This window comes from Chlorocebus sabaeus, chromosome 26 (genome assembly GCF_047675955.1).
Source record: "Chlorocebus sabaeus isolate Y175 chromosome 26, mChlSab1.0.hap1, whole genome shotgun sequence".
NCBI classification, from domain to species: domain Eukaryota; kingdom Metazoa; phylum Chordata; class Mammalia; order Primates; family Cercopithecidae; genus Chlorocebus; species Chlorocebus sabaeus.
This window is the reverse complement of record NC_132929.1, coordinates 54195544-54221722: the sequence shown is the minus strand read 5'-3', so window position 1 is coordinate 54221722 and position 26179 is coordinate 54195544. Positions and strand designations below refer to the sequence as shown.

Below are 26179 nucleotides of genomic sequence, written 5' to 3'. Positions count from 1 at the left end.
GGCGGAGCGCGGCCCCAGCTAGATCCACTCACTCACAGTCCTCGCTGCCGCCCCCGCCCCAGGTCAAGGGGCGCCACTCGCCCCACTGCTCGCCTCAAGAGGGTTTTTTCCCAGGCCCCGCACCCTCACCCGGTGCGACCTAGACTCCCATGGCGGGACGCGAGCGCACGCCTCTTCCTGCCACAGGGCGGCGTCGCCGCCGCTCCGGGTCTATGTCCCCGCCTCCGAGACCCCCGCGCGCCCCCAGCACTTCCGGCCGCGGGAGCCCAGGGTTCGTGTGGGGTAGCGTCTCCCGTGGCCAGGTCGCCCCCTGCCGGGATCCGGGCGCGCTGCAGTCGCGGAGCCGGGTGCCCGCCCCTCTTACCGCCGGGGGCGGAGTCGCTGCCGCTTCGGGTCCAGGTCCCCGCCTCCGAGACCCCTGCGCGCCTCCTCCAGGCGAGCTGCGGGACGGGAAGGGTCCCGCCGCCGTGGGCCGCTGTCAGCCGCGGGGCTGCCGAGGGCCGCTGGCGAGGGGCGCGGGCTCAGAGTCTGGCGGCCGCTGATGGGAGGCGGAGCCCGGGCGGGCGAGCGGCGGCGCAGCGGCCACCATGGGGAACAAGCAGACCATCTTCACCGAAGAACAGCTAGACAACTACCAGGTGAGCTCCGCGCGCCCGGCCCCCAACGCTGGCCCCACCGCCCTTCCCTTTGCTCGGTCACTGGCCGAGGCCTCCCGAGAGCCAGCTCTCCCGGGTTCAAACCCTGCCTCTGCCTTCGGTTTGCCGCGTGACCTTGGGCCGGTGACTTCCCCTCGGCGTGCCTCAGTTTCCCCACCGGTGTAATAAGAGATCTTTCCAGTTGGAAGAGCCTCTCAGGCTCGCCTCTGCCCAGCTACTCTCGCCCTAGGGCAGGACCCGAACCCCTCCCAGCCACCCATTCCAGCGCCCACCTGGCCCCGAGAGGGAGTCAGTAAACTAGGCTGGACAGAGGACCACCCTCCCGGCTCCCTGCGCCCCTAGTCCCAGGAAGGAGCCCAGGAGAGCGAGTCTCTGTAAAGCAGAAATGGGAGCTGGGGTCCTGTCTGGACTAGGAGTGGGATGCGTCAGTCCCCACATGCAGTCTTCAGTTGGAACTGTCTTGTTTATCTGCTGGGGTTCTCTCCTTCTGACCCCAGCATGGAGATAACTGGAACAAGAACGGAAGCCCGGTACCAGCCTTCTAGGGCCACCTCTCCCAGCTCCCTTAGGCCCTCAGCAGCCACCTCCTTAGACCTTTCTAGGTTTTCCTGCCTCCAGAGCCAGCTTTCCAGATCTGGAATCCCAATACCATCCCACCCAGGTAAAAACTTCGCTGTGGTTGCAGGATGAAGCCCAACCCCTTGGCTTACCCAGAGCCCTGGCCAATTGCTCAGCTTATCTCTGCAGCCTCAGTCTCCCCAGGTCCCTTCCCTGCCCTCTGCATGGCAGCCTTCCTAAACCCATTTGCAGTTGCTCCAGCTCACCAGGCTCATTCCTCCCTCCCTGTCTCCCTCTGCCCATGCTTTTTCCTGGGCCTGGATTCCTCTCCCCTCTCCAGATGATCTCTCTCACCCTTCAAGTCCCACATCTGATGCCTCTCCCCTGACTCCTCAGTTGGAGGAGGCGGGATTGTGTTGTGGCCTGTGTAACTGGGCAGGAGGAACACCAGCAGAGTCCCCATAGGCACTTGTTGCCTTCATCAGTGCTTACTTTGGCTGTGAAGGAAAGCAGGCATGAAGTGTGGGTCCTCTGATGTGGTTGAAGGTAAAACAAAGGCCCCTTCTCCTCCTAGAAGCCCTAGTTGTCAGTAATGGATTTCTCAGCTTCCCAAGTGAGGCCCTGGGAAGGAAGAGGGGAGACACATTTATGAAGCACCTGCTGTGTACCAGGCACAGTAATTGATGCCTTCTATGCATCAACTCACTTGATCATCACAGTGAGGTGGATTATTAGCCCATTTTACAGAAGTGTAAACAGAGGCTGAGGAGCCATTCAGGGCTCACACAGGATTTCAAATCTTGACTCCCGGGCTCACTTCTTTAGTTGAGAGTGGGCTGGGCTGGGCCATGTGTGCTCTTTGTCCCCAAGGCACTCAGTCTCAGACACTCAGAGACAGACTCTCACCTCCAGTGTGTGGCCCTTGTGATAGAGGCAGCTGGTGGAGTGTGTTCTAGGGAAGGGTGCTAGTGGGCAGTGGGAGGCCAGCAGGGAAGGGGGCAAAGTCCAGAAACTATGCAGCACTTGAGCAGGCCTTGGGAAGATAGGTGGAGTTTTGCCCAGTGGGGCCCAGAGGAGGCATTCCAGGTGGAGGGGACAGCTTGGATAAAGGCTTGAGAGTGGGCAGGTGCAAGCAGGCAAGCCATGCTCAGAAGTGAGGAGTAGCTTCAAGGGGGTAGGGAGCCCAGGTTCCCACTCCGACCAGCCTGGCATTGGGTTACTCATCGGAGCCAGTCCCAGTGTTAGGTTCTGATCCTTTGCCAGAGCCTAGCTAGACCCTGCCAGGCGGGGTGGGAGAAATGAGTGCTGTGAAACCTGAGAGCCCCACATCTCCTTCCCTCTGGCTCTCCAGCCAGCCATGTGCCAGCCAGGGCTGAGTGGGGGTGAGCCTGAGTTACAGCACCCTCTGTCCTAAGTGACCCCTAGGGTTTCTTGGGACCTCCCAGCCTGGCAGTCTAACCTTTCCTGGGCAGGGTGTACCCTCCTGGTTCCCGGTGCCAGATTCCCAATGTTCAAGCTTCTGTCCAGACCACTCCTCTGCATTGTACAGCCATCCCCAGACCCCTTAAACTCCAAAACAGGGGTCACAGCCTCCCCAACACCCACTGCTGCTCCTCCAGCCATTCCAACGCTCTGCTGTCCCTCAGCCCATGTTTTCAGTTAAGAACAAGGCCTGTTACTCAGCCTCTTTTGTGGCTCACCTGGAGGTCCCTTCCTCCATGCCCACAGCCAGGGCCCTGGGCTAGGCCCGCTCAGTCTCCTGCAAACTGTAGGTCTGACTGCTCCCTCCCACGCCCCTCCTGCCCATCCCCCTCCAGCCACCTGCCCTCTTAGTTCTTTCACTCTTCCTTCATCTCTTTCTTCCTCCTTCCTTCGTCTTTCTTTCTTTTTTTCTTTTTTCTTTTTTTTTTTTGAGACAGTCTCGCTCGCTCTGTCACCCAGGCTGGAGTGCAGTGGTGCGATCTCAGCTCACGGCAACCTATGCATCCCAGCTGCACCTCCCAGGTTCAAGCAATTTTCCCTGCCTCAGCCTCCCGAGTAACTGGGATTACAGGCACCCGCCACCATGCCCGTCTAATTTTTGTATTTTTAGTAGAGACAGGGTTTTGCCATGTTGGCCAGGCTCAAACTCCTGACCTCAGGTGATCCACCCGCCTCGGCCTCCCAGAGTGTTGGGATTACAGGCGTGAGCCACCGCGCCCGGCCTCCAGCCTCATTTCTTACTCCCTTTCCCTTTGCACCCCAAGTTTCAGGCACACTGAAGGGCTTCTGGCCAAGCCCTCCCTCACCTCTGGCCCTTGTTCTCCTGCTGCTCTCCCTTCTCCTTTGCTAACCTAGTCTGGCCCATCTATCTGTCCAGGCCAGGCCTCACCTCTTTGGGATGGGCTCCCTGACTCCCTCCCCACCAATCCATTCAGCTGGGAATACTCAGGGAGCCTGACACATACACATCCCCAGTCCCTCTTGTGGCCACAGAATGGTTTATACTGGGCACCTCACTGTTTGCACTCCATCTCCCTTCTTGTATGGCTCCTATCCAGGCATAAAAGAGATGCTTGGAGGATGCTGTCAAATGAATGAGCAAATATTTGTTAAGGCATGGCTCCAGGAGAGCAAAGAACTCTGCACAAGGATTCTGAAGCCCTAGATTCAAGTCAGCTGGGTAGTTGATGCTGTGGGCCTTAGCAAGCCACTGTTCCCTTCTGGGCCTAAGTGTCTCCACCTCTAAAATGGGAACAACTACTAACCCGGCTGTGCTCATGTCACAGGGCTCTTGTGGGGATCAGCTAAGATCACTGGAGACTGACCTTGAGCCGTGTGATGGTCACCTGGGCAGTGCTGAGGCCTGAGCTGGCAGGGCTGGATGGAGAGCCATTTCCATTACAGCTGGGACAGCCCATGGCTCGGCTCCTGACGGCTGGCACAGGCAGACCAGGCGTGTAGATGGGAGGCAGGCAGGCTACCTGAAACAAGTCACCCTTGAGTTGAGCTTTGGAGAAAGGAAAGGGTTTGGACAACCTGGAGAAAGAGGAGAGATGGGGAATAGGGTGAATAAGGCTCAGAGGCAGAACTCAAGCCTTAACTGGGAAGACATCTAGGCTTCTACTGTGAAAGCCCAGCCTGTCCTGTTTTCTGCTGCCAAAGTTCTGAGGGTCCATCAATCCTGGGTTAGGCCCCCTCTCTGCTTCCTCCCTTCCACTCCTCATGACCCGGACCTGGGGACCTTTTCCTGAAGACCTGTCCCTGTGTCCCTATGTACTGTCAGGAGCCAAGCAGTGATGGGACACTTGCTCTCCAGAAGTATAAGAAAGAGTTCCTTCAGACATGGGGCTGTAGCTCCTAGGGCAACTGAGGATGTAGTGGTGGGCAGGGTCATTGGCGACTCCGGAGAAGGAAAAGACAGCAGAGCTACCGACTCTGGGGAGATGCCTTTGGGACCTTGGGTGGTGGATGGGGCTTTTGCACTGTTTCCTATCAGCTGGGGCCAATAGACTTCCTGTACCTTATCTCATTTGCTCTTCACACTGTCCCCTTCAGAGAGGCACTATTTCCACTTTACAGATGCAGAAACTGAGGCTCAGAAAGGAGAATGACTTGCCTAAGGGTCTGAAGCTAGACTAGAATTTAACTCTGACTACCAAAGCTTTTCCCCTGCTACACTTCTAGGCCACCCTGAGTCCTGAGAAGCTTTTAAGAACACCTGCCATATTCACTCCCTGTGCACTGCCTCCCTGGAGTGAGTCCCAGGGAAACAAGTCAACAGAAGAAAAAGTGAAACATCAGTTGATGAGCGGGTTCATGGCAGCTTTATCAGTGCTGCTAAAACCAAGAAACAGGTGTTACTAAATGTTCAGAAAGAGAAGAAAGGTTAAGACTAGGCAGGGGCTATGCCCTCACTGAGATACTCTGCAGCCACTGAAATAACGTAACTGCTGTGGAAGGCATATGTGGAAAAATCTGATCACTTCTCCCACAAGCCTGTGTTAAGCACCTGCTGTGTATAAGTATAGGAATACACAGCAGATGCAGGACATGGAGTGGTTGGTGTACAGTGGTCATGGCTCTGTTTGTAGTCATAGGCAGTGGTCAAGAAGCACAGAGGATCTTTTCTTGCCTCTGCTTCCTTGCCAGTGGGGGCCCCAAGCTCTACTCCCATTAAAAAGAAAAAAAGAAGGCCAGGCGCGGTGGCTTATGCCTGTAATCCCAGCACTTTGGGAAGCTGAGGCGGATGGATCACCTGAGGTCAGAAGTTCGAGACCAGCCTGACCAATATGGTGAAACCCTATCTCTACTAAGAATATAAAAATTAGCCAGGTGTGGTGGCGCATGCCTGTAATCCCAGCTACTCGGAAGGCTGAGACAGGAGAATCACTTGAACCCAGGAGGCAGAGGTTACAGTGAGCTCAGATCATGCCACTGCACTCCAGCCTGGGCAACACAGCGAGACTCCGTCTCAAAAAAAAAAAAAAAAGAAAAGGGAGAAAAAGGAAACACAGAGGCCTCAGTTCCATTCCCAGCCCTCCTCAGCTGTGTGTGCAACTTAGGGCAAGCTACTCAACTTTGCTGAGTCTGAAGTTACCCATCTTTGAAATAGAGAGATAATGCCTGCCCCCATTGGCTAATGATAAGGATTAAGCAAAATTGGATATTCAGAGCCCCAGGTGCCAGATGCATGGTACATCATGTACTGGCTGTGATGTGATTTTCAGCCTGGGCTGCATGTTGGAACCACCTGAGTGGCTTTGAAAACTACTGATGCCTGGGTCCACCCTTGGGGATTTCTCTATAATTTGTCTGGGGTCTGCTGAGGGGTGGAGGACACAGGTATCTTAAACAGCCCCCCAGGTGATTCTGCTCTAGAGCAGATGTCCTCACACTTCAACATGTATCACCATCATTGGGAGGGTTTTTTAAAATGCAGATCCCTGGGCCCCACCCACAGAGTTTCTGATTAAAGAGATCTGGAGTGGAGCCTGAGAATCTGCATTTTCACCTAGTTCCCAGTGAGGCCGATGCTGCTGGTCCAGGAGCCACAGCCTGAGGACCACTGATGTAGGCAGGTGTAAGTAATTGTAACAGGGAGCAGGGTTATAGGGGAAGTGTTTGCATCTTTTGCCAGTAGAACCCTTGAATCAGGACCTGGATAGTTCCTTTCCAACACATGGGATAGGAGAGAGGAGAGGGGAGGGAAAGGAGGACAATCAAGGGGGAAGAGGGCAGGAGCTGGGATCTCTCCCCATTCCCAGTTCTGCTGACTGCCTCCTCCAGGCTAGGTGGGAGAGCCCTGGCCCTTCTCACTGGGCACCTTAGACTATGGAAATGGCCCTGGGGTGGAGGGAAGTCCACATTCTGGAGTTTCTGGAGTTTGCTGAGAAATCAGCCCACCCTGTCTCCAGCCTGTCTGTGCCTGAGGCCTGCTAAGTAGGGAGTTTTCTGTCTGTGCTGGGTGAGGAGTAGGGGCACTGCTTCCCCAGCCTGAGCCTTTCTGGGCTCCTACAGAGGCGCCATTGTCAAAAGCAAAGCTGAGACCCCCAGGAGAACCCCCTGTGTTTCCAAGGAGGCAGCATGGATCCGTAGTCTAACCCCCAGGGAGCAGCAGCTTAGAAGGACAGACTTGTTGGGTCAAATGGGGCCTGGAAATTCCTGCCAACTCTTGCCTCTTTAGCTCTCCTGAAAACACCCAGTGGAAACCCCAGATGTTGTGTGCATCCTGCGGGCGTCCTCTCTTTGGCTCTCTCAATCCAATTGCCCTGATGTCTAGCAGCTTCAGGTCTCATTCAGAGCAAGCCTGGCTGTTTGCAGGCCTGAGTTTCAGCCATTCACTCCTCATCAGAGCCGGCTCTGGTCAGCTTATGGCCCCAGGAGGCCCTACAGGCTCTGGGCTCTGCAGACCTAGGAGGCCTTCTTCCTTCATGTTGTAACAGTGAACAAAGGTGGAGGAGCTAAACAGCAGGGGAGGTGCACAAAAGCCCTTCATGGTTGGGCATTTTACAAAGTGCTGGGTCCTTTTCACATCCATAGTTTTCACCAAGGCCTGGCATAGTGGCCATTGTCACTGACTCCCAGTGGTTGATACTCACCTTGGGTAGGCCATGCTGTGGATGGAGGCGGGTCATCTAGACAGACAGGACCCCTCTGAGATGAGTTTGTCATCTGGATGACCCTAGGAGCCAAGTGCTGCCCCCACCTGGAGTAATGCTCACCTGGGGGTCCCCAGCAGTCCCTACCCTCACCTCTACCCCAGATGCTACCCAGTACCCTGCCTACCTTTCTCCCTCCCGTATCTCCCTGGCCTCTTCACTCCCTTCCCTGGGTGACCTCATCCCTTTCTGGCTTCAGATACCAGGTACATACTGATGCTTCCCCAGTCTATGTGCCTGGAACTCTCAGTCTCTGAGCCTGGGACTGCACAACCCCCCTAGCACCATGCTCAGGGCTACAGCGAGGATGGCACCCCATGCAGCTACACGAGGTGGCCCTGTGGGTCCTCATTCGGAGTTGTCTCCCAGTCACTTCCCCATCATCCCCCAGTGTATCCCACTGGCACTCAAATCAGCCACGCATACCTGTGAGCATTCATCTTCCTCCTAAATGTGCACCCTAAAGCATGCTATAGCCCCCGACCATGCACTAAGCTCCTTAGGCCTAGCCCAGGATGGACAAAGGTTTTGGGAGGCATTTTCTGTACCTACTAGAACCAGCTTTCCCCAGTGGGTGAGGGTGGGGTGGGGAGGGGTAGTAGTGATTCTTCTGCCCCCAGTCCGCAGCTATCCCCTGTGAGCCCTGTGGCATCGAGGCCTCTGAGAAAGAAAGGGGCCTGGGAATCACACACTGACTATGTGTTTTCCCTCAACAGGACTGCACCTTCTTCAATAAGAAGGACATCCTCAAGTAAGTGTGGCTTCTCGTTCACCCTGTTGGGACTGGGACTGGGGCCGGGGTGAGGCTGGGGCACCCCACATGGGCTGGCTGTGCTAGCTGGGGCTGAGGCGGAGCATCGGCATCTGTCAGGAGCCACATTCAGGTCCCCACTCCACCACTGGGCTGGTATGGAGTTAGAGCTTCCCACTCCTCCCAGGACCCAGATCCTCCTGCTGGGGAATGAACATCTACTTACTACATGCTGAGCTTTCAGGTGGGTGGTTTCAGGCACATTCTTATTTAATCCTCATTGTGACCTTATAACAAGAGAATCCATTTAACCCCATTTTACAGATGGAGCTTAGCAACTTGGCTAAAGTCACAGAGCCAGGGACTCAATACCCAGCCTCTAACTCCAGGTCCCTTGCTATTTCACTGCATCCTGGGTTCTGGTATAGGAGGGAGTCCCTTTCTGTTGTTAGACAGGGGTCCCTAAGGGCCCTTTGGCTCTAGCTTTGATGTTCTTCCACTCCTAGGATGTCTAAAAGTTGAGGGCATGCCCATCGCCCCTGAGCTATTCATCAGGGTGCTGCTTCTTCCCAGGACAGCCCTTCTCCTTGGTGTTGGTGGGAATGGGGGTGGATCTGGATGGCAAAGATGAAGGGGATTGGCAGCCTCAGAAACCCAGGACCAGACGATGAGCAGGAATCACTGAATACCAAGAAACCTGCCCCATGGGCCTCAGTAGGTCCCTCTGCCCGGGCTATTGGGTGGCACTAAAAGCCAGCAAAGTCCCAGGATCACTTCCCCTGGAGATCGACGGTCAGGCTGGGACCAGAGCCCATTGCAACTTCCCAAGAGAGCTGTGCTGCAGCTTGTCACTGCCCTAACCACTCTGCTCATTCAGTCAGTGCCTCTCGGCTTTCCTCTCTACCCAGGCTATTCCAACCTGTACCTTGCATGGGCAGGGGACACCCCACTTCCACCACCTTAGAGAGTCTGGGCAAAGGGCAAAGCCACCAGGCCTGGCATCAGTAGACCTGGGCTCTACTCCCACATCTCAGTTCTATGGCCTTGGGTAACCATTTGACCTTCCCTGAGCCTCAGTTTTCTTCTGTATAATAGGGATAGTGAAACCTACCCTCATAGCATTGCTGAGAGGCCACAACACTGGGGTATAGTGTTTGATAGGTGGGATTTGCCCTGTAGCTTGAGACATGTCAGGGTTGACGTCCCCATTTGGACAGCATGGCTTTCAGTATTGGAATAACAAAGCTGTCACCCCTAGCATTCGTGTGGCACCTTTTACCTTTCAGAGTTCTTGGCATGGAGCCTCATTTGAGCCTCACAGGGAACTTCAGATCCCCTGCCTTTGTAGATGCCAAGCCCAGGCTGCCTGTCTTCTGAGGCCCATGGGCATTTTCATTCTGGCAACAAAAGCGCCTTGCCCCGGCCTTTGCACTGACTGTCACCACTCCCTGGAGTGTCCTCCTGTCCTCTGCACACAGCATTGCTATGCATCCTTCCAGACCCAACTCCAGAGTCATCCCCTTTATAAGCACCCCAACATCCTGCCACCCTAGTGCTCCCCCAGCTGCTCTAACAGCCTGTTAGGGACTCTTTGGGTTTCTGGGCCCAAATGCCCAGCTCCCCCCGAGACTTGCTATCAGGCAGGACTAATGGGGAGCATGGCACCTGTTAGCCACCAGTGACCATATGAAGAGTGCGTGGGTGAAAGACAGGATTGGCTGAGGGAGAACATTCCAGGCTAGGGAGCAGCAGAGGTGAGACACAGGCCAGCTTTTCCCACTCCCACTCCCACTCCCACTCCCATCCTCCAGTGGTCTCACTGAGAGCAGCAAAGTTGCCTGTGTGGGGAAGAGGAGAGGGGAGCTCAAAGGCCAGTCCAGGAATCAGATCCAATATCATGGGCCTTTGGTGGTGGTTTTAGTCCATTCACATGCTGCTATAAAGAACTGCCTGAGACTGGGTAATTTATAAAGGAAAGAGTTTTAATTGATTCACAATTCTACATGGCTGGGGAGGCCTCAGAAAATTTACAATCATGGCAGAAGGGGAGGCAAACACGTCCTTCCTCATATGGCAGCAGGAGAGAAAAGTGCTGGGCAAAGGGGGAGAAGCTGCTTATAAAACCATTAGATCTTGTGAGAATTACTATCATGAGAACAGCATGCCCCCATGATTCAATTATCTCCCACCAGGTCCCTCCCATGACACGTGAGGATTATGGGAACTACAATTCAAGATGAGATTTGGGTAGGGACACAGCCAAACCATATTAGGGGTATCCCTGGCCCCTTGGAAAATGAGGAGCTCCAGGCAGGTGAGAGGACTTGGGGATGGGTGTTCTGGCTCCCCACAGCCCTGGCCTGCACACCTCTGCACACATCAGCACCCTAGGCTCTGTAACTCAACACCAGAGCAAAACCCAAGCCTGAGGCCCCGTCTGCAGCTCGGGGATGACGTTGCTTGCAGGAGCTGTTTTCTCACAGGGCCCTGCGTCCAGGAGGGCTGGGTGACGGTGTTTTTAAACATGAAAAGAGCTACCTGGAGTTTTGCTGCCCACCTGTCCACCTCAGGGAAGGGTAGTAAGACAAGGCAGGATTCAGGATTGCCCGTCCCTGGAGAGACCAGGCATGGCCACGATGGCTCAATTCCAGTTTCAGCCCTTTCACTTTTCTCCAGCCTTCTCTGTGGAGAGGCCAGCATGACTGACTGCCCCTCCAGGAAAGCCCTCTCCACTGTTCACATCTCAGGTCAGGGTGACACAGCTGAGGCCTGGAGCCCAGAGAGGGCAAGGTCAGCTGCAGAGCCAGGCTGTCCAGCCCCAGGCCTTGCTCATCTTCCCTGCTCCCGAGGGCCTTTCAGGGCTGCTACTCCCCACCCCCACCGGGATGGTTTTCTTGGTAAGCTGCTCCCTGAGTACTGATCAGATGGCGAGGAGGAAACTTGAGCAGGAGGTGTTTCTTTGCATGTTGGGGCCCAGCTCTCTGGCAGCTTTGGGGCAGTGATACCGAGTCACAGATAGCCTGCCTCCAATTCTCCTTCCCTCTGCCCTGCCCGCACCCAGGTAGATCCGATTGCTCCCCAGGACACAGCTCCTCCATTCCCACACTGAGCCCGAGTGGGCAGCCCACCCTGTTCAGTCACCTTGCTTTCCATAGGTAGGAGCTTAGCACTTCGACTTCCCTTGTCCCCTAATTAGGCTGTGCTCTTTAATCAGCTGGACAGTAGTCCTTGTCCCCTTGGTAAACAGAGAGGCCCACCCAGCCAGCACCCCAAAGTGTTTGCCTACTTGTTCTTTTATTGTTTATTTTCTCAACCTTTTAAAAGCTTTGTGCAACCTGTTTTAATTACTTACTACACATATACATAATGATTATAGAAAAATTAGAAAATGAAGCCAGTCAAGAGAAGACAAAAAAAAAAAATTACCTGTAAACGTATGACCCAGAAATAATGGCTGTTAACCTTTTGGTATATATTATGCCAGTGTTTTTCTTTTGTATGTGTTTATCAAAAAGTCAGATCATGGTCGGGTATGGTAGCTCACACCTGTAATCCTAGCACTTTGAGAGGCCGAGGTAGGTGGATTACATGAATTCAGGGGTTTGTGACCAGCCTGGCCAACATGGTGAGACCCCTTCTCTAAAAAAAAAAAAATACAAAAGTTAGCCAGGTATGGTGGTGTGTGCCTGTAGTCCCAGCTCGGTGCGTGGCCGAATAGTCAAATTCTTAGAAACAGAAAGTAGAATAGTGGTTGCCAGGGGCTGAGAGGAGGGGGAATGGAGAGTTATTGTTTGATTAGTACAGAGTTTCAGTTTTGGAAGAAGAAGAGAGTTCTGGAGGTGGACCAGTGGTGGTGATGGTCGCATAATAATGTGAACATATTTAATGCCACTGAACTGTACCCATCAAGATGGTGAAGATGGTACACTTTATGGCATGTGCATTTTACCACAATTCAGAAAAACTAATAATTAAGATGGTAAATTTTATGTTTTTTTAAATTATTATTATTATTTGAGACGGACTCTCGTTCTGTCGCCCAGGCTGGAGTGCAGTGGCTCAATCTCAGCTCACTGCAAGCCCCACCTTCCAGGTTCACGCCATTCTCCTGCCTCAGCCTCCCGAGTGCCACACCTGGCTAATTTTTTTTTTTTGTATTTTTAGTAGAGATGGGTTTCACCATGTTAGCCAGGATGGTCTCGATCTCCTGGCCTCGTGATCCACCCGCCTCGGCCTCCCAAAGTGCTGGGATTATAGGCGTGAGCCACGGCGCCCGGCCTATGTTATTTTATCACAATTTTTTTTTTTTTTTTTTTTTTTGAGACCGAGTCTGGCTCTGTCGCCCAGGCTGGAGTGCAGTGGCGCAATCTCTGCCTCCTGGGTTCAAGTGATTCTCCTGCCTCAGCCTCCCGAGTAGCTGGGATTATAGTCACGTGCCACCAGGCTGGGCTATTTTTTGTGTTTTTAGTAGAGACGGGTTTCACCATGTTGGTCAGGCTGGTCTCAAACTCCTGACCTCGTGATCTGCCCGCCTTGGCCTCCCAAAGTGCTGAGATTACAGGCGTGAGCCACTGTGCCTGGCCATTTATCACAATTTTTAAAGTTATAAAAAGGTAAGAAAAAAGATCTTACGGTCCCCCTACTACCCAAGATAATCACTAACATTGTAGTGACCAGCCTTCCTTTTAGTCTTTCTTTTTGTAGGTATATAAATGTATACAAGCTTTTTTTTTTTTTTAAAATGGGGTTATACTGTACAGTCTGCTTTTTTCATTTAACATCTTGCAAACAACTTTCAATATCATTAGATATTCTGATATAATATTTTAAATGGCTGCATTTAATGGATATTTCTTAATTCGTGTAGTTGAACATTTAGATTTCCAACTTTTCACGATTTTAATTTGTACTTCAGTGAATATTCTTGTGGTACCATTCACATAACTGCACATGTCTGGGTATTTCCAACAAATTGCCTGATCAAAGATATGGATATTTTTAAGACTTTAGCTTTTCCCCCCCACTACTGTTATATGCTTTTTGTCTTCTGACCCCAGATCATTCATTGAATAACCCAAGAGTCTGAAGCTCAGCTGCCTGTAAGGGGGGCCAACATGCACTGTAAATAAATGAAGCTGTCCAGTTGGGTGGGAACTCTTTGGAATGGATACCTGCAGAAATAGCTGCTTCTTAGCCCCAGCTGGTTATTGCCTTGGGGGAATTCAGACCATCTTGATGAAGAAACCTAGGTTTATAGTGTAAGATCTTTCGATCTGTATATATTGGCAACAAAATTCTAAATTTATTAATTGACGTAATTTAATTATTTTAAAATGCTATGTGAAAACTAGGCATGAATGTGGATTGCTGGTTTGTGACTTTCAGAGGAATTAATCTTTCCCCCACTGATTTCAAATGCTGTGTCATGGGCTCATTCTCATTTATGTTGGTATCTACTACTTCTAGTCTGCCTTGTAACAGCCAATGTCTATTTCATACATTGTCCTTATTATAGCTTTAAACTGTTTTAATACCTGATAGAGACAAGTGTTTCCCCCGTTTCTCTTTCTTCAGGGTTCCCCTGCAACACTCCTACATTTATTCTTCTAAACAAGTTTTTTTGTTTTTTGTTTTTGTTTTTGCCAGTAGCTTGAAGAAACACTTAACCAAACAAACTTTTGAATCAGTCTGGCTAGATCCCAAATAGATCATTTGCAGATTTTGATTAGGATTATATTCATTTTATAGAAGAATGAACAGAGCATTGTCATCATTACAGCATTCAGTCTTTCCAATCAGGAATGTACAATAGTTATCTAACTACCTAAAATATTTTTATATCTTTCATTAAACTTTCATGTTTTTTTTGATACTTCAAAATTAGTGCATTTTGCACCAATTTTATACTTTGTTGTTTTTGTTTTTTCAGTTCTTTTAAATTGTGAATTCAACTTTTTTTTAATTAAAAAAATATATAGAAACAGTCTCACTGTGTTGCCCAGGCTGGTCTCAAACTCCTGTCCTCAAGCAATCCTTTCCCCTTGGCCTCCCAAAGCACTGGAATTACAGGCATGAGCCACTGCACTCAGCCAAATCCAATTTTTGAAAAGGCTAATTTTGATACATAATAGAAAAACTGTTGTGTACAAAGGCTTCTGAACTCTTTCTATTTCAAATAGTCTTTAAGCTAATTATTTTTGGTTTTCCAGTAAATGATAACTTGCTTCCTCTCCAATATTTAAGTGTACTATTTTACCGTTTTAACTAATTACATTCCTCCCTCAGTATCTGCAGGTGATAGGTTCTAGGACCTCCCAAGGATACCAAAAACTGCAAATGCTTAAGTCCTTGATATAAAATGGCATAGTATTTGCATGTAACCTATGCACATCCTTCTGTATAATTTTTTTTTTTTTTTTTCAGGCAGGATCTCTGTCCCCCAGGCTGGAGTGCAGTGGTGCGATCATGGCTTACTGCAGCCTCAAACTCCTGGGCTCAAGTGGCCCTCCCACTTCTGCCTTCTGAGTAGTTGGGACTATAGGCACATGCCACCAAACCTGACTAATTTATATATATATATATATATATATATATATATATTTTGTAGAGACAAGGGTCACACTGTTTTGCCCAGGCTGGTCTCAAAACTCCTGGGCTCAAGTGATTGGCTCACCTCAGCCTCCCAAAGTGCTGGGATTACAGGCATAAGCCACCATGCCCAGCCGCTCCTATATACTTTAAATCGGCACCTCCTATACACTTTAAATCATTACATTACTTATAATACCTAATACAACATAAATGCTGTGTAAAGGGTTGCTCTACTGTATTAAGGAATAATGACAAGAAAAAAAACTATACATGTTTAGTATAGATGCAATTTTTTTTTTCAAATATTTTCCGTCTTCAGTTGACTCACGATGCAGAACTCATGGACCTGGACGGCCAATAGTAGATTGACTCGTGCTCCTGGGGGGAAATGTTATGTAATAATGGTGATTATAGGCATCCCACATTGACAGGTATATCCCCAGTATATACAAAAATTAGCTGGGCGTAGTGGTGGGCACCTGTAGTCCCAGCTACTCAGGTGGTTGAGGCAGGAGAATTGCTTGAACCCAGGAGACGGAGGCTGCAGTGAGCTGAGATTGAGCCACTGCACTCCAGCCTGAGTGACAGTGCGAGACTCAAAAAAAAAAAAAAAAAAAAAAAGAGAGAGAAAGAGATACCCTTTTGTTTCTGCTCCTAAGCAGAAACTCCTTTTGTTTCTGTTTTACTAAGAATTTTGAGGTTTTTTTTTTATTATTGACAAAATATCATATAGTTTAAAATACTTTTGACCAGGTGCAGTGGCTCATGCTTGTAATCTCAGCGCTTTGAGAGGGCGATGCGGCAGATCACTTAAGGTAAGGAGTTCGAGACCAGCCTGGCCAGCATGATGAAACCCCATCTCTACTAAAAATATAAAAAATATCAGCTGGGTATGGTCGCATGCCCCTGTAATCCCAGCTACTTGGGAGGTCGAGGCGCAAGAATCACTTGAACCCAAGAGGCAGAGGTTGCAGTGAGCCAAGATTGTGCCACTGCACTCCAGCCTGGGCGACAGAGTGAGACTCTGTCTCAAAAAAAACAAAAATATTTTTAATTTTTATTAATAAATACTTCTTAAATTTCAAATAATTGAGAAGTAGGTGAAATAAGTAAAAGTTAGCCTCCTCCTTTTCACAACTCTCTACTCCCACCTCACAGGGACTATTAGTGTAAACATGTAGTATATAACTTCTCAGATATTTTTCTGTATCCACACATACAGTCATAAATGCATCTATCAAATTGGTCAAAATGTTTTTTGCTTAATATGATTTGTAGTCACAGATTTCCAAATATTGAACTATCTTTGCATTCTGGAAGAAATCCTACTTGGTTCTAACATACTATTCTTTTAAAGTCTTGGACTTGATTTACCAGTATATTATTTTTCTTTCTTTACTTATTATTATTATTTTTTCTAGATATAGGGTCTCTGTTGCCCAGGCTGGAGATCCTCCTCCTTGAGCCTCCTGAGTAGCTAGGACTGCTGATGCATATCACCACATCCACCTAATTTTTATTATTATTTTTTTTGTAGAGACACGATCTCACTATGTTGCCCAGGCTGGTCTCAAGCTCCTGGCTTCATACAATTCTCTCACCTTGGCCTCCCAAAGCACATTTAGATTACAGTCATGAGCCACTGTGCCTGGCCCCTAGTATGTTATTTTATAAGACTTTTTCATCTATATATGCAAGTACCATTGGTCCATTCTGGATGCTACATATTAGGTTCTTGTATCAGCGTTCTTGTTAACTTTGTAAAATAAAGTGAGGGCTTTCACATTTCTTGCCTCATACTCTGGAGCAGTTCAAGTAGCATAAGTATGGTTTCTGGTCCTGATGTTACGGTAGGATGAATATATAACTCTTCTTGAACTCAGTGTCCTTTATTGGGGGAGAGGTGACAGAGATGTGGTTCTTTGACAATGCTTAGAGTTTCTTTCACAGTGATTTGGGTTTTCAAATTCTCCTTGGATTTTTCTTTAAAGAAAAATTCCAATGTGATTTTAGTTATTGTTTTAGAACAGATCTGTGTCCCAGCTGGCCTTCCCACCCCAGAAGATACCTCCTCAACCCCGCCAAGCACCCATTGCCTCTCTCCCTAGTCCACCCCTTCCTTGGAGTCTCTGACATGGCAGGCAGTATGCTAATAATTGCCAGTTGAAGGCCAGTGGTTTTACGAACATCCAGGGGTGAGAACAGTAGAACAGCCCCTGCTTTACTGATAGGGAACTTATCCTCCAGTGGATTAACCCACTTACTCACACTGCTAGTGAGAGGTGTAGGCAGGGCTCCAACCTCAGCCTGACTTCATGCTCCTGCTGCAGCCATCCCACAAAACTTCGGAGGTGTAGGCCAACCCCCAGAAACACTCCAATATCATACCCCGACACATGGGGTAGGGTCAGGGTCAAGGTCAAGTGGGAAATGTAACAGTTGGAAGCGCAATGGATATGTCAAAGTACCAGAGGCATGAATTATGAAAGAAGATGCATGAATTTTGAAACAAGTGGTTATTCCTTATTTGGGGACAGTGTAAAAAAAAAATTTTCCTCTACACAAGGAATAGGAGCAAAGAAAGTCCTTGAGTGCCCTCTTGTGGAGAGTCTCAGCTTGATCCCACCACCCTGGCATTTGCTGAGCCTCCTCCCACCCAAAGTACAAGTTTAGGGGTTTTCCCCTCCAGCTCTGTCTCCAAGTCTTGGCACATCCTTGTGATTTCAGGCCCTTTTATAGGGATGTGTGACTGGCAAAGTGGGCATGTGGCATTTTATCGTTTATTTGCCCTGGACAGGCTCTGAACCAGGGGATGATGTACTTACCAGGGCTTGACTTGCAGGGAGAAGCCAAGTGGTTGGAGTCCAGAGGTCCTGGGTTCAAATCCTGTTCCTACTGTTCATTGGCTGTGTAGGATGCAGCAGACACTTGATTCTTGAGCCTCAGTTTTCACCACCTGAAAATGGGAGACTAATAGCTACCTCTCAGGGTGATGTGGGGATTAAAATGAATAAAGCAATCCACAGAGATAAGTTCAGGACCTGGCTCAGAGTAAGCACTTGCTAAACAATAGCTGGTGTTATTATCTGTTTGAGCTGGGTAAGTAGTCAGGTGCCTTGCTAAGGACAGCTAGGCAGCAGCACCACAAGAATTCGTAGAACCCAAGGGAAGGTTGGGTGGCTGTGCTGAATGGCTTATAAAATAAAGTGAGGGCTTTCACATTTCTTGCCTCATACTCTGGAGCAGTTCAAGTAGCATAAGTATGGTTTCTGGTCCTGATGTTATGGTAGGACTAATGTATAACTCTTCTTGAACTCAGTGCTGTGCTGAATGTGCTGAAAGGTGGGCCTGGGGTGTGTCACAGGGTCAAGCCACTTAAAAGGAGACCTGGGCTGATCTGGCTTTGGGGGTGGCAGGGCCAGCCCAAGCCCAGGAGATACAGGATCATACCTAATCCATTCGCCAGCAGCCTAGGGCTTCACCTTAGGCAGGTTACGTACCTCAGCCCCCAGTCAATGCCCTTTACGCTTCTCCCACCCATGGCAACACTTAATGGACACAATTTTTGTTTTTGGAGATAGGGTCTCACTCTGTTGCCCAGGCTGGAATACAGTGGGGCAATCATAGCTCACTGCAGCCTCCAACTCCTGGGCTCAAGCTCAAGTGATCCTCCAGCCTCAGCCTCCCAAGTAGCTGGGACTGAGCCACAATATCCAGCTAATTTTCTTTTTTTTTCATTTTTGTAGAGACAGGCTATGTTGCCTAGGCTGGTCTCAAACTCTGGGCCTCAAGTGGTCCTCCCACCTTAGCCTCCCAAAACACTGGGATTACAGGCATAGGCCACCACACCCAGCTCACAATTTCATCTGAATACAATTTATACCTGTCTTGGGATGGGGGGCTATTCTCTGGGATGACAGGGACCTGGACAAGTGACTTAGGGCAAAGAAAGACTGAATGATGGGGCAGGGGGCGGGGAGGAAGGGAGCTTCCAAGTGAGACAGTGCCAGGATGCCTTACACCTTTGAGGGTCCATGCAGCTTGTTTTCCTGGAGGCTGGAACAGGAACTAGGAACCTGACCCATCAGCGAGGAGGGAGGGCCAGGCCCACCAGGGTAGCGGGCTGGGTCTCGATGGCCCCCAGCTAGAGAGGTTATGAGTGGCCCATTCACAGGGGCTTCCTGAGGGTGTGAGGACTGCTGAGAGCTCTCCCAGAGAGACCCAACCCTCCGGGCCTAAGTTGGGGTGATGGGGCCATGAAGTGGGCCCAAGCTTTGATGGATCCCCAGGAGTATCCGGAGGAAGAGTGGCTAAGAGTTTCTGCTTGGATTTACCATCTTGGGCTCAACCCATGGCCCTTGATGCTCCCTAGTTATGTGGCCTTAGACAATCACTCTTAACCTCTTCAGCCCTCGGTTTGCTGAGCAGTAAACTGGGGTCAGGATGCATCTGTCTGCACAGTGATGTGGAGGAGGATTAAATTAGGTGGTGTGTTCATTGCTTAGCACAGTATCCCGAGCATAGGAAACCCTTATGAGAGCCCAAAGGAGAAAAAATTAGAAGACTTGGATGCAGGCCCAAGGAGTGATGGTGGTGGTGCTGATGGGGTGGGTGTGGTGGAAATAGGGTAGCCTGGACACAATCTGGTTATCAGCACAGAGGTCTGGGCAGAACTCACCTCTCTCCCAACTTCATACCCTGGGGGCAGAGCAGAGAGCCTCCCATTGGCCCCTCACCTGGTCCTGGCTGAGGATGATCTGCAAAGGCACAGGCCTAGGCAGGGCAGCATTGGGCCACTGGGACTTAGGGATGGCACCCCCTCCAGCACTTTTCCTCTGCTTTCCTCCAAGGCTGCATTCACGATTCTACGAGCTGGCCCCCAACCTCGTCCCAATGGACTACAGGAAGAGCCCCATCGTCCACGTGCCCATGAGCCTCATCATCCAGATGCCAGAGCTCCGGGTACGTGCAGGGCCTCTTGCTGGTGGGCAGGGGATCTGTGCCTCTGGACCAGCAGCAGAGGCCCCTAGGTCTGGGCTGAACCCAGCTCCACCCTTTGTGTCTGTGTGGCTCTAAGCAGATCACAGAACCTCTCTGTGCCTCAGTTTCCTCATCTGCACTCTGAATAAATAAGCTATGTGGGCTCTGTAAGGGTGCTGTACATCAATGGCCACCCCACTGCAGGCCATAGACTTGTGCTCATCTGCTTGTCCCTTTGTTAAGTGGCCCCAAGCCTGCTGTACTTGGCAGACCTGCATCTGCTTTGTTAGATAATTTTTCTGTCTCCCCCTTGTCTGACCGTGGCTTCTCACTGAGGTCAGCATCGTGGTGATCCATAACATAATTTCTCAGACTTTAATGTACCTGTTAAAATTTAATTTTAAACCACCCGGGGATCTTGTCCAAATGCCAATTCAGGCTCAGTACACGTGGAGTGTCAGGATTCTGCTTTTCGAGCAAGCTCCCAGGTGAGACTGATGCTGCTGGTCCTTAGACCATATATATTTGAATGTTTCGTTTCATGAGTTCCTTATCCATAATATGTAAAGTGCACTCAGCGTTAAGAAGGCATTTGGGGCATAACTCCCCATTGCAGTGGTACTTCGTCAGTAGCTGGCCAGGCCTGGGATGTGTGGCTTGATGGTGGGGTCAGAGTGCTATATGGCAGCCACTTGGGGCCTACACTCTGGTTGTGACCTCAGTCCTGAGAGACGATGGACCCCAGGTTCAGCCCTGGACCGACACCCCATCTGGCCCAGCAAGGGGCTCAAGAGCAGGCTCAGAGGGTTGCTGGAGCAGGTGAGACACTCTTGGGTGGGACCAAAGTGGTCTGTCTCTGAGCCTCCTGCGCTGGCCTGGGCTGGGCACGGAATGGGGCTAGCCAAGTGCTAGCTCAGTTGGGATGGAAGGGCTGTAGGATAAGTGATTTGGGGATCTAGGAAGGCATCCATGTACAGCTCCCTGGGAGAGGCGGCATCCAAGGTAGTCTAAGAGAATTCACAGGAGCAGATGATGGCAGGCCTGGGCCTGAACTGGCTGTATGACTCTTGCTGCTTATCTGGTCCAGTTATCTGACCCTACATCTACCTTCCACGATCCTGGCCTGACATGGCCTGAGATGAGGGCCACCAGTGCCCTGGGTTGTCATCTTTTTCTGCTGGGGACAGAGCCCTACACATCCAGGCAGAGCCTCTGTGTGCTCTTGTGGGTAACAGGACGAATCTGTGCTTCTGCTTCAGGTGAGGCGGTACCTCCAGTGAGAACACATTGGCTGTGCTCAGCTTTTGTTTTTTTTTTGGAGACAGGTTTTGCTCTGTTGCCCAGGCTGGAGTGCAGTGGGATGATCATGGCTCACTGAAGCCTCAAACTCCTGTGCTCAAGTGATTCCCCCACCTCAGTCTCCCAAACAGCCGGGACTACAGGCGTGTGCCACTGTCCCTGGCTGCGCCCATCTTAATGATGTGACATGACCCAACAGAATGCTTCCTGAGCTCTTACACGTGCTGGGCCTGGTACCAACACCTTACCTACTTTAGCTCATTTAATCCCATCACAACCCAATTAAGAAGGTGTTATTATTCCCTTTTTACAGATGGGGAAACCGAGGCTCAGAGGGATTTGGTCACTCCTCCAGGGTCACACAGGCTGTCCACAGTCTGGCTCCAGGGCCCTCCTGATTATCCTGCACCCACAGTGATTGCTGTGTGTGTTTCCTTCAGGAGAATCCCTTCAAAGAAAGGATCGTGGCGGCGTTTTCCGAGGATGGTGAGGGGAACCTCACCTTCAACGACTTTGTGGACATGTTTTCCGTGCTCTGCGAGTCGGCTCCCCGAGAGCTCAAGGCAAACTATGCCTTCAAGATCTATGGTAACCAGGGCTAGAGGAGGGGGCCGTGAATGTGAGGTGGGCAGCATGTGGGGCCCTCAGGCTGTCTGGTTACTGCTGGCTCCTGCCCTGGGGACACCAAGAACAGTGAAGCTGATCTGTCCTCTGAAGAGTGCCTATCCAGTGGGGTGGCCAGGGGAGACGATCAGTCCCTGAGAGATATCTGTGGGGTTCCTGAGAACAGAGGAGGGAGGGACTCGCCAACCCCAGGTCGGGTGGTTAGTGTGAGAGGGGTCCCAGGCATGACCTTTAAGCAGGGACTAGCAGAGGCTTGGACTAGAGAAGTGGGGACTGGCAGACCTGACAGAGGGCACAACCCATGCAGACACAGGGAAGCGCAGAGCTTGGTAAGGAGATGGGAGGAACTTGAAAGGTGGTGGGACAGGGGTATGAGTCTGAAGAGAATTTGGGGCCAGGCTGTAAGAGCCAGCCACAGAGTTTGGACCTAGTGCTCTGGACACCAGGGCCCCTGCAAGGTTTCCAGTGGGGAAGGGCAGCTCTGTTTTCTGGAAAGATCACTCAGCAGCTTTGAGGTATAAAATGGAGGAGCTAGAGAGGCTGCCTAGGCCATGGTGGTGAGGCCAGGCCTGCAGGGGGGCCTCCGGAGCCCCCCAACACTGCCAGAGGTAGGGCCGCCTGGGTTCACCTCACCCAGCCCTGCCCTCGGGCCTGCTGTCTCACCAGCCATCAGAGGGCAGCAGGCACTCATGAGCCAAGGACTCACGCTTCTCCCACAGCCATAGGGAGAAAACTTCATACCCACGAGCTCACCCCCTGTGCTGGCCTGACAGACCCATGGGGACTGGTGTCAAATCCTCAGACAGACCTCAGCTGAGATGGCTAAGGCCCAGGAAGGGGCTGGGACCCAACCTGGACCTGAAGAGTCAAGGTCGAACCTCCTGTCCTCAGCACCTTTGATCAGACACTGGATCCCAAGGCAGCAGGGTCTATCAGGGGCTGACATTTCACTTTCTTTTTTAATATTTATTTATTTATTTTTAATATTCTTTTAAGACGGAGTCTTACTCTGTTGCCCAGGCTGGAATGCAATGGCGTGATCTTGGCTCACTGCAACCTCCGCCTCCTGGGTTCAAGCGATTCTCCTGCCTCAGCCTCCTGAGTAGCTAAGATTACAGGTTCCTGCCACTACACCTGGCTAATTTTTGTATTTTTAGTAGAGATGGCCATGTTGGTCAGGCTGGTCTCCTAACTCCCGACCTCAGGTGATCTGCCTGCCTCGGCCTCCCAAAGTGCTGGGATTACAGGTGTGAGCCACCGTGCCCGGACTGATGTTTCACGTTCTAGTTATGTTTCACGTTCTAGTTATGTTTATTTCAGAGGACTTTGGTTTCTGTCTGTGCACCCACGTTTTGCTTGCATATCAGAAAGAAAATACCTGCCAGTCTACCCTCCATGAACTATGCCCACATGGGTCATGTAAAATGCTTCTCAGATTCCACCCAACATCTGCCCAGTCTTGGACCCCACAGCATTGCTCCTGGGATGGGCTGCTGTCTGCCCAAGACAGGGGAGTGCAGATCGCATGGACTGGGTGGGCACAGGAACACATGGAAGAACTGTGGCTTCCTTGCTGCCCTAGGCTGGGGGTGGAGTGGGGAGAGGCAGCCAGGGCCCTCCTAGTCTGGTGCTGGGGAGGCCTGGGGCCTCATTTGCAACAAGGATCATCTTACTTCTGAGCCTCAGTTTACTCATGTTAAATGGCCACAGCAATTGAGCCAGCCAGCCAGCAAATCTTTCCAGAGATTTGCTATGTCCCATGCCAAGGGCACAGATGAATCTCCCCTGATGCCTACCCTAGAGTTGTGCCTAGGCCTCTGCAGAGATAGGGCAGAGTCACCCCCAAGAGCTTGGGCTCCAGGGTCCAACAATGACCAGGGATGTGACCTCAAGCAGGTACCTCTCCTTTTCACCTCTCTGTTTTTTTTTTTTTTTTTTTTGAGACAGAGTCTTGCTCTGTCATCCAGGCTGGAGTGCAGTGGCGCTATCTTGGCTCACTGCAAGCTCTGCCTCCCAGGTTCATGCCATTCTCCTGCCTCAGCCTTCCGAGTAGCTGGGATTATAAGCGTCTGCCGCCAGGCCCGGCTTTTTTTTTTTTTTTTTTTTTGTATTTTTAGCAGAGACGGGGTTTCACCGTGTATGCCAGAATGGTCTTGATCTCTTGGCCTCATGATCCACCCGCCTCAGCTTCCCAAAGTGCTGGGATTACAGGCGTGAGCCACCGAACCTGGCCACCTCTCTGTTTCTTCATGTGTATAGTGGGGATTCAATTGTGCCTGCCTCATAGTCTGGTTTTGTAAATTAAATAAGAGCATGTAATGCTCACATGATGGGTCTTCGTCACTAACAATAATGTCAGAGTTTGCCAGTGGGCACGAGAAGCTTATCTGCGGGGGAGAGGACCCTTATTGCTAGAAAGCCCTGCCACTGGGAGGTGATGTGTGAGCCAAAATTTGAAGGATGACCAGGAGTTTGCTGGGAAGGGACCCCAGGCAGAAGAAACAGCACATGTGCAGATCTGGTAGTTGGGCTGAAAATGTAAGAAGAGTTTGCTTTGATGCAGCCACACATGGCTTGGTCCTCTGAACCATTTTGCTATCCTTTGGGGCAGTGATAGTGCCTTTTGCTGGGTAGAATCAAACCATGTTCCCTGTTCTGTGTGCACTAATGCCAGGCACAGGCCCCTCTCTAAGGGCCTTTTGATTTTGAGTCTCCTGACCCATCGTGTCTCCTGGCCACACACCACTGAGGCAACATGGTGCGGTTTAGAAAACTTGGGTCTTAGAGTCACATAGGCCCCAATCAGAATCCCTGCTCCATCTCCGAGTGGCTCTCCCACCTTGATTAAATCACATGGCCTTTTTGGGCCTTAGTTTCCTTAGCTCTAGAAGTCTAAAGGGAACACAGGGTCCACTGTGGGCTAAGGCCAGGAAGGGCTATCTGGCCTAAGCCTGAAGTTCTCAGGAAACCTCAGATTTGGACTTTTGACTTGTTTCAGGATGTGGTTTAGTCATTGTGGGGTTGTTGTGGGTGGTGGATGTGGGTGTCTAAGCTATGCCTGGTGGGTGAGCCCTCTTGGGGGCTGGGATCCAGTGTCCCGAGAGTGTGCATGGAGATGCTCTGGGGACATCAGAAGCTGGTGGAGGTAGTGGGACCAGCTGGGAGTGTAGGGGGTCCCTGGGTGCATGCAACCCGGACTTGAACATGTCCAACCCCCGCCCCACAGACTTCAACACTGACAACTTCATCTGCAAGGAAGACCTGGAGCTGACGCTGGCCCGGCTCACTAAGTCAGAGCTGGATGAGGAGGAGGTGGTGCTTGTGTGCGACAAGGTCATTGAGGAGGCTGACCTGGATGGTGATGGCAAGCTGGGCTTTGCTGACTTCGAGGACATGATTGCCAAGGCCCCTGACTTCCTCAGGTGCTGCCACTACAGGGGCCGGGCTTGGGCAGGGCAGGGCAGGCCGGGATGTTGGGGCTAAGCCCCTGTCACTCGCTGTTTGTGAGCAGTGGTGTGTGACCAGGAAGCAGGAGGTCATGTTCAAGGCACCCTTGCCCTAGACATGTGACTGGCCTTTGTCCCCTGCAAGGGGGAAGGTGGAAGACCTGGGGGCCCCTTCAGTGATAACTGGGGGCAGAACTCCCTGGGCACTGCTGTCCCTCCAAGCCTGCCTTCCCTCAGTATTGATTACTTGCATCCACTATGCAGGGTTCCCTATTGAGGCGCTGTCCAGCATGGGCCTGGGGTCTGCTGTGCTTTTCCCTGAGGAGCCTTTACCTGCCCAACCCAAGGCCTCTCACCCTCTCTTGCCCTTTCTCTCTTTCTAGCACTTTCCACATCCGGATCTGAGGACACTGCCGAGGCTGCAGGGGCCTGGAAGTCCACCGTCCTGCCCTGTGGTCACATGGGTGTGGCCTCCAAGCTCCCCAGGAAAGCAGTGGCAGCCTCTGGGGTTCACACCACGAATATTTCCTGTGGCCCTTTCAGCAAAAAACAGCCTTAACCAGGAAGGGGGTGTGTGAGGGTTAGGACCCTTCCCACAGCCCCTCTGTGGTCCAGCCCGAGGACCCAGGGCCCCTCTCCAGGCCCTCTGCACCCCGCCCCATGCCCCAGTCCTCTCCCACTCCAGAAATGCTCCCCACCCCCCAAAGGGAAAGGCAGATAACCCAACAGGAGGTGGTGGGGTCTGATGTGTCCAAGTGCTGGCAGGCACCCTGGTCACCCAGGACAGAATGGAAAAAAAAAAAAAAAAAAAAAAGAGGTCAGGGTTTTAATGAGCTATGCAATCTTTTTCTAAAACCCAAGGTTGGGCTGCTCCTCACCCCTGCCTGTTCCTCTTCTCCTGGCCTCCTTCACAATGTGAAGCTGTGGGCACAGTGGGCCGAAGGGCTCTTGCCCCTGTCTCTGTCTCTGGGTCATGAGTACTACCCTGCCTGCCCTCCCCAACACCATGGAATCCTCACTGGTATGTGCTGTCCATAGATGTGTGAACTCCTGGTAGTAAAACACTTTTGCATCCCTGTGCTCTCCATGTCTGCTAATGTTAGGAAATGTTTGAGGGTACCTTTGCTTCTGATC

At 51.1% G+C, this 26179-nt stretch overlaps 1 protein-coding gene across 2 annotated transcripts; it reads left to right on the top strand.

Moving 5' to 3' along the window:
- Positions 1-348: 348 nt before the first annotated feature.
- Positions 349-26121, top strand: CIB2 (calcium and integrin binding family member 2). 2 transcript variants are annotated; one of them, XM_008015732.3, is made up of 6 exons: positions 349-638; positions 8071-8105; positions 19547-19658; positions 21416-21563; positions 24826-25021; positions 25429-26121. In XM_008015732.3, exons 1-6 carry the CDS (start codon positions 588-590, stop codon positions 25448-25450), a joined length of 564 nt encoding a protein of 187 aa, XP_008013923.1. In that variant the 5' UTR covers positions 349-587; the 3' UTR covers positions 25451-26121. The 2 variants fall into 2 exon arrangements, with proteins under 2 accessions (XP_008013923.1, XP_008013925.1); XM_008015734.3 differs by lacking the exons at positions 349-638; positions 8071-8105 and adding an exon at positions 15460-15511.
- Positions 26122-26179: the final 58 nt, after the last annotated feature.

Excerpts from the sequence above, each read along its gene's own strand:
- CIB2 (XM_008015732.3), top strand. The coding sequence starts at position 588 with ATGGGGAACAAGCAGACCATCTTCACCGAAGAACAGCTAGACAACTAC. Across the intron at positions 639-8,070 it reads AACAGCTAGACAACTACCAG|GACTGCACCTTCTTCAATAA; the intron begins GTGAGCTCCGCG and ends TTCCCTCAACAG. Across the intron at positions 19,659-21,415 it reads TCCAGATGCCAGAGCTCCGG|GAGAATCCCTTCAAAGAAAG; the intron begins GTACGTGCAGGG and ends TGTTTCCTTCAG.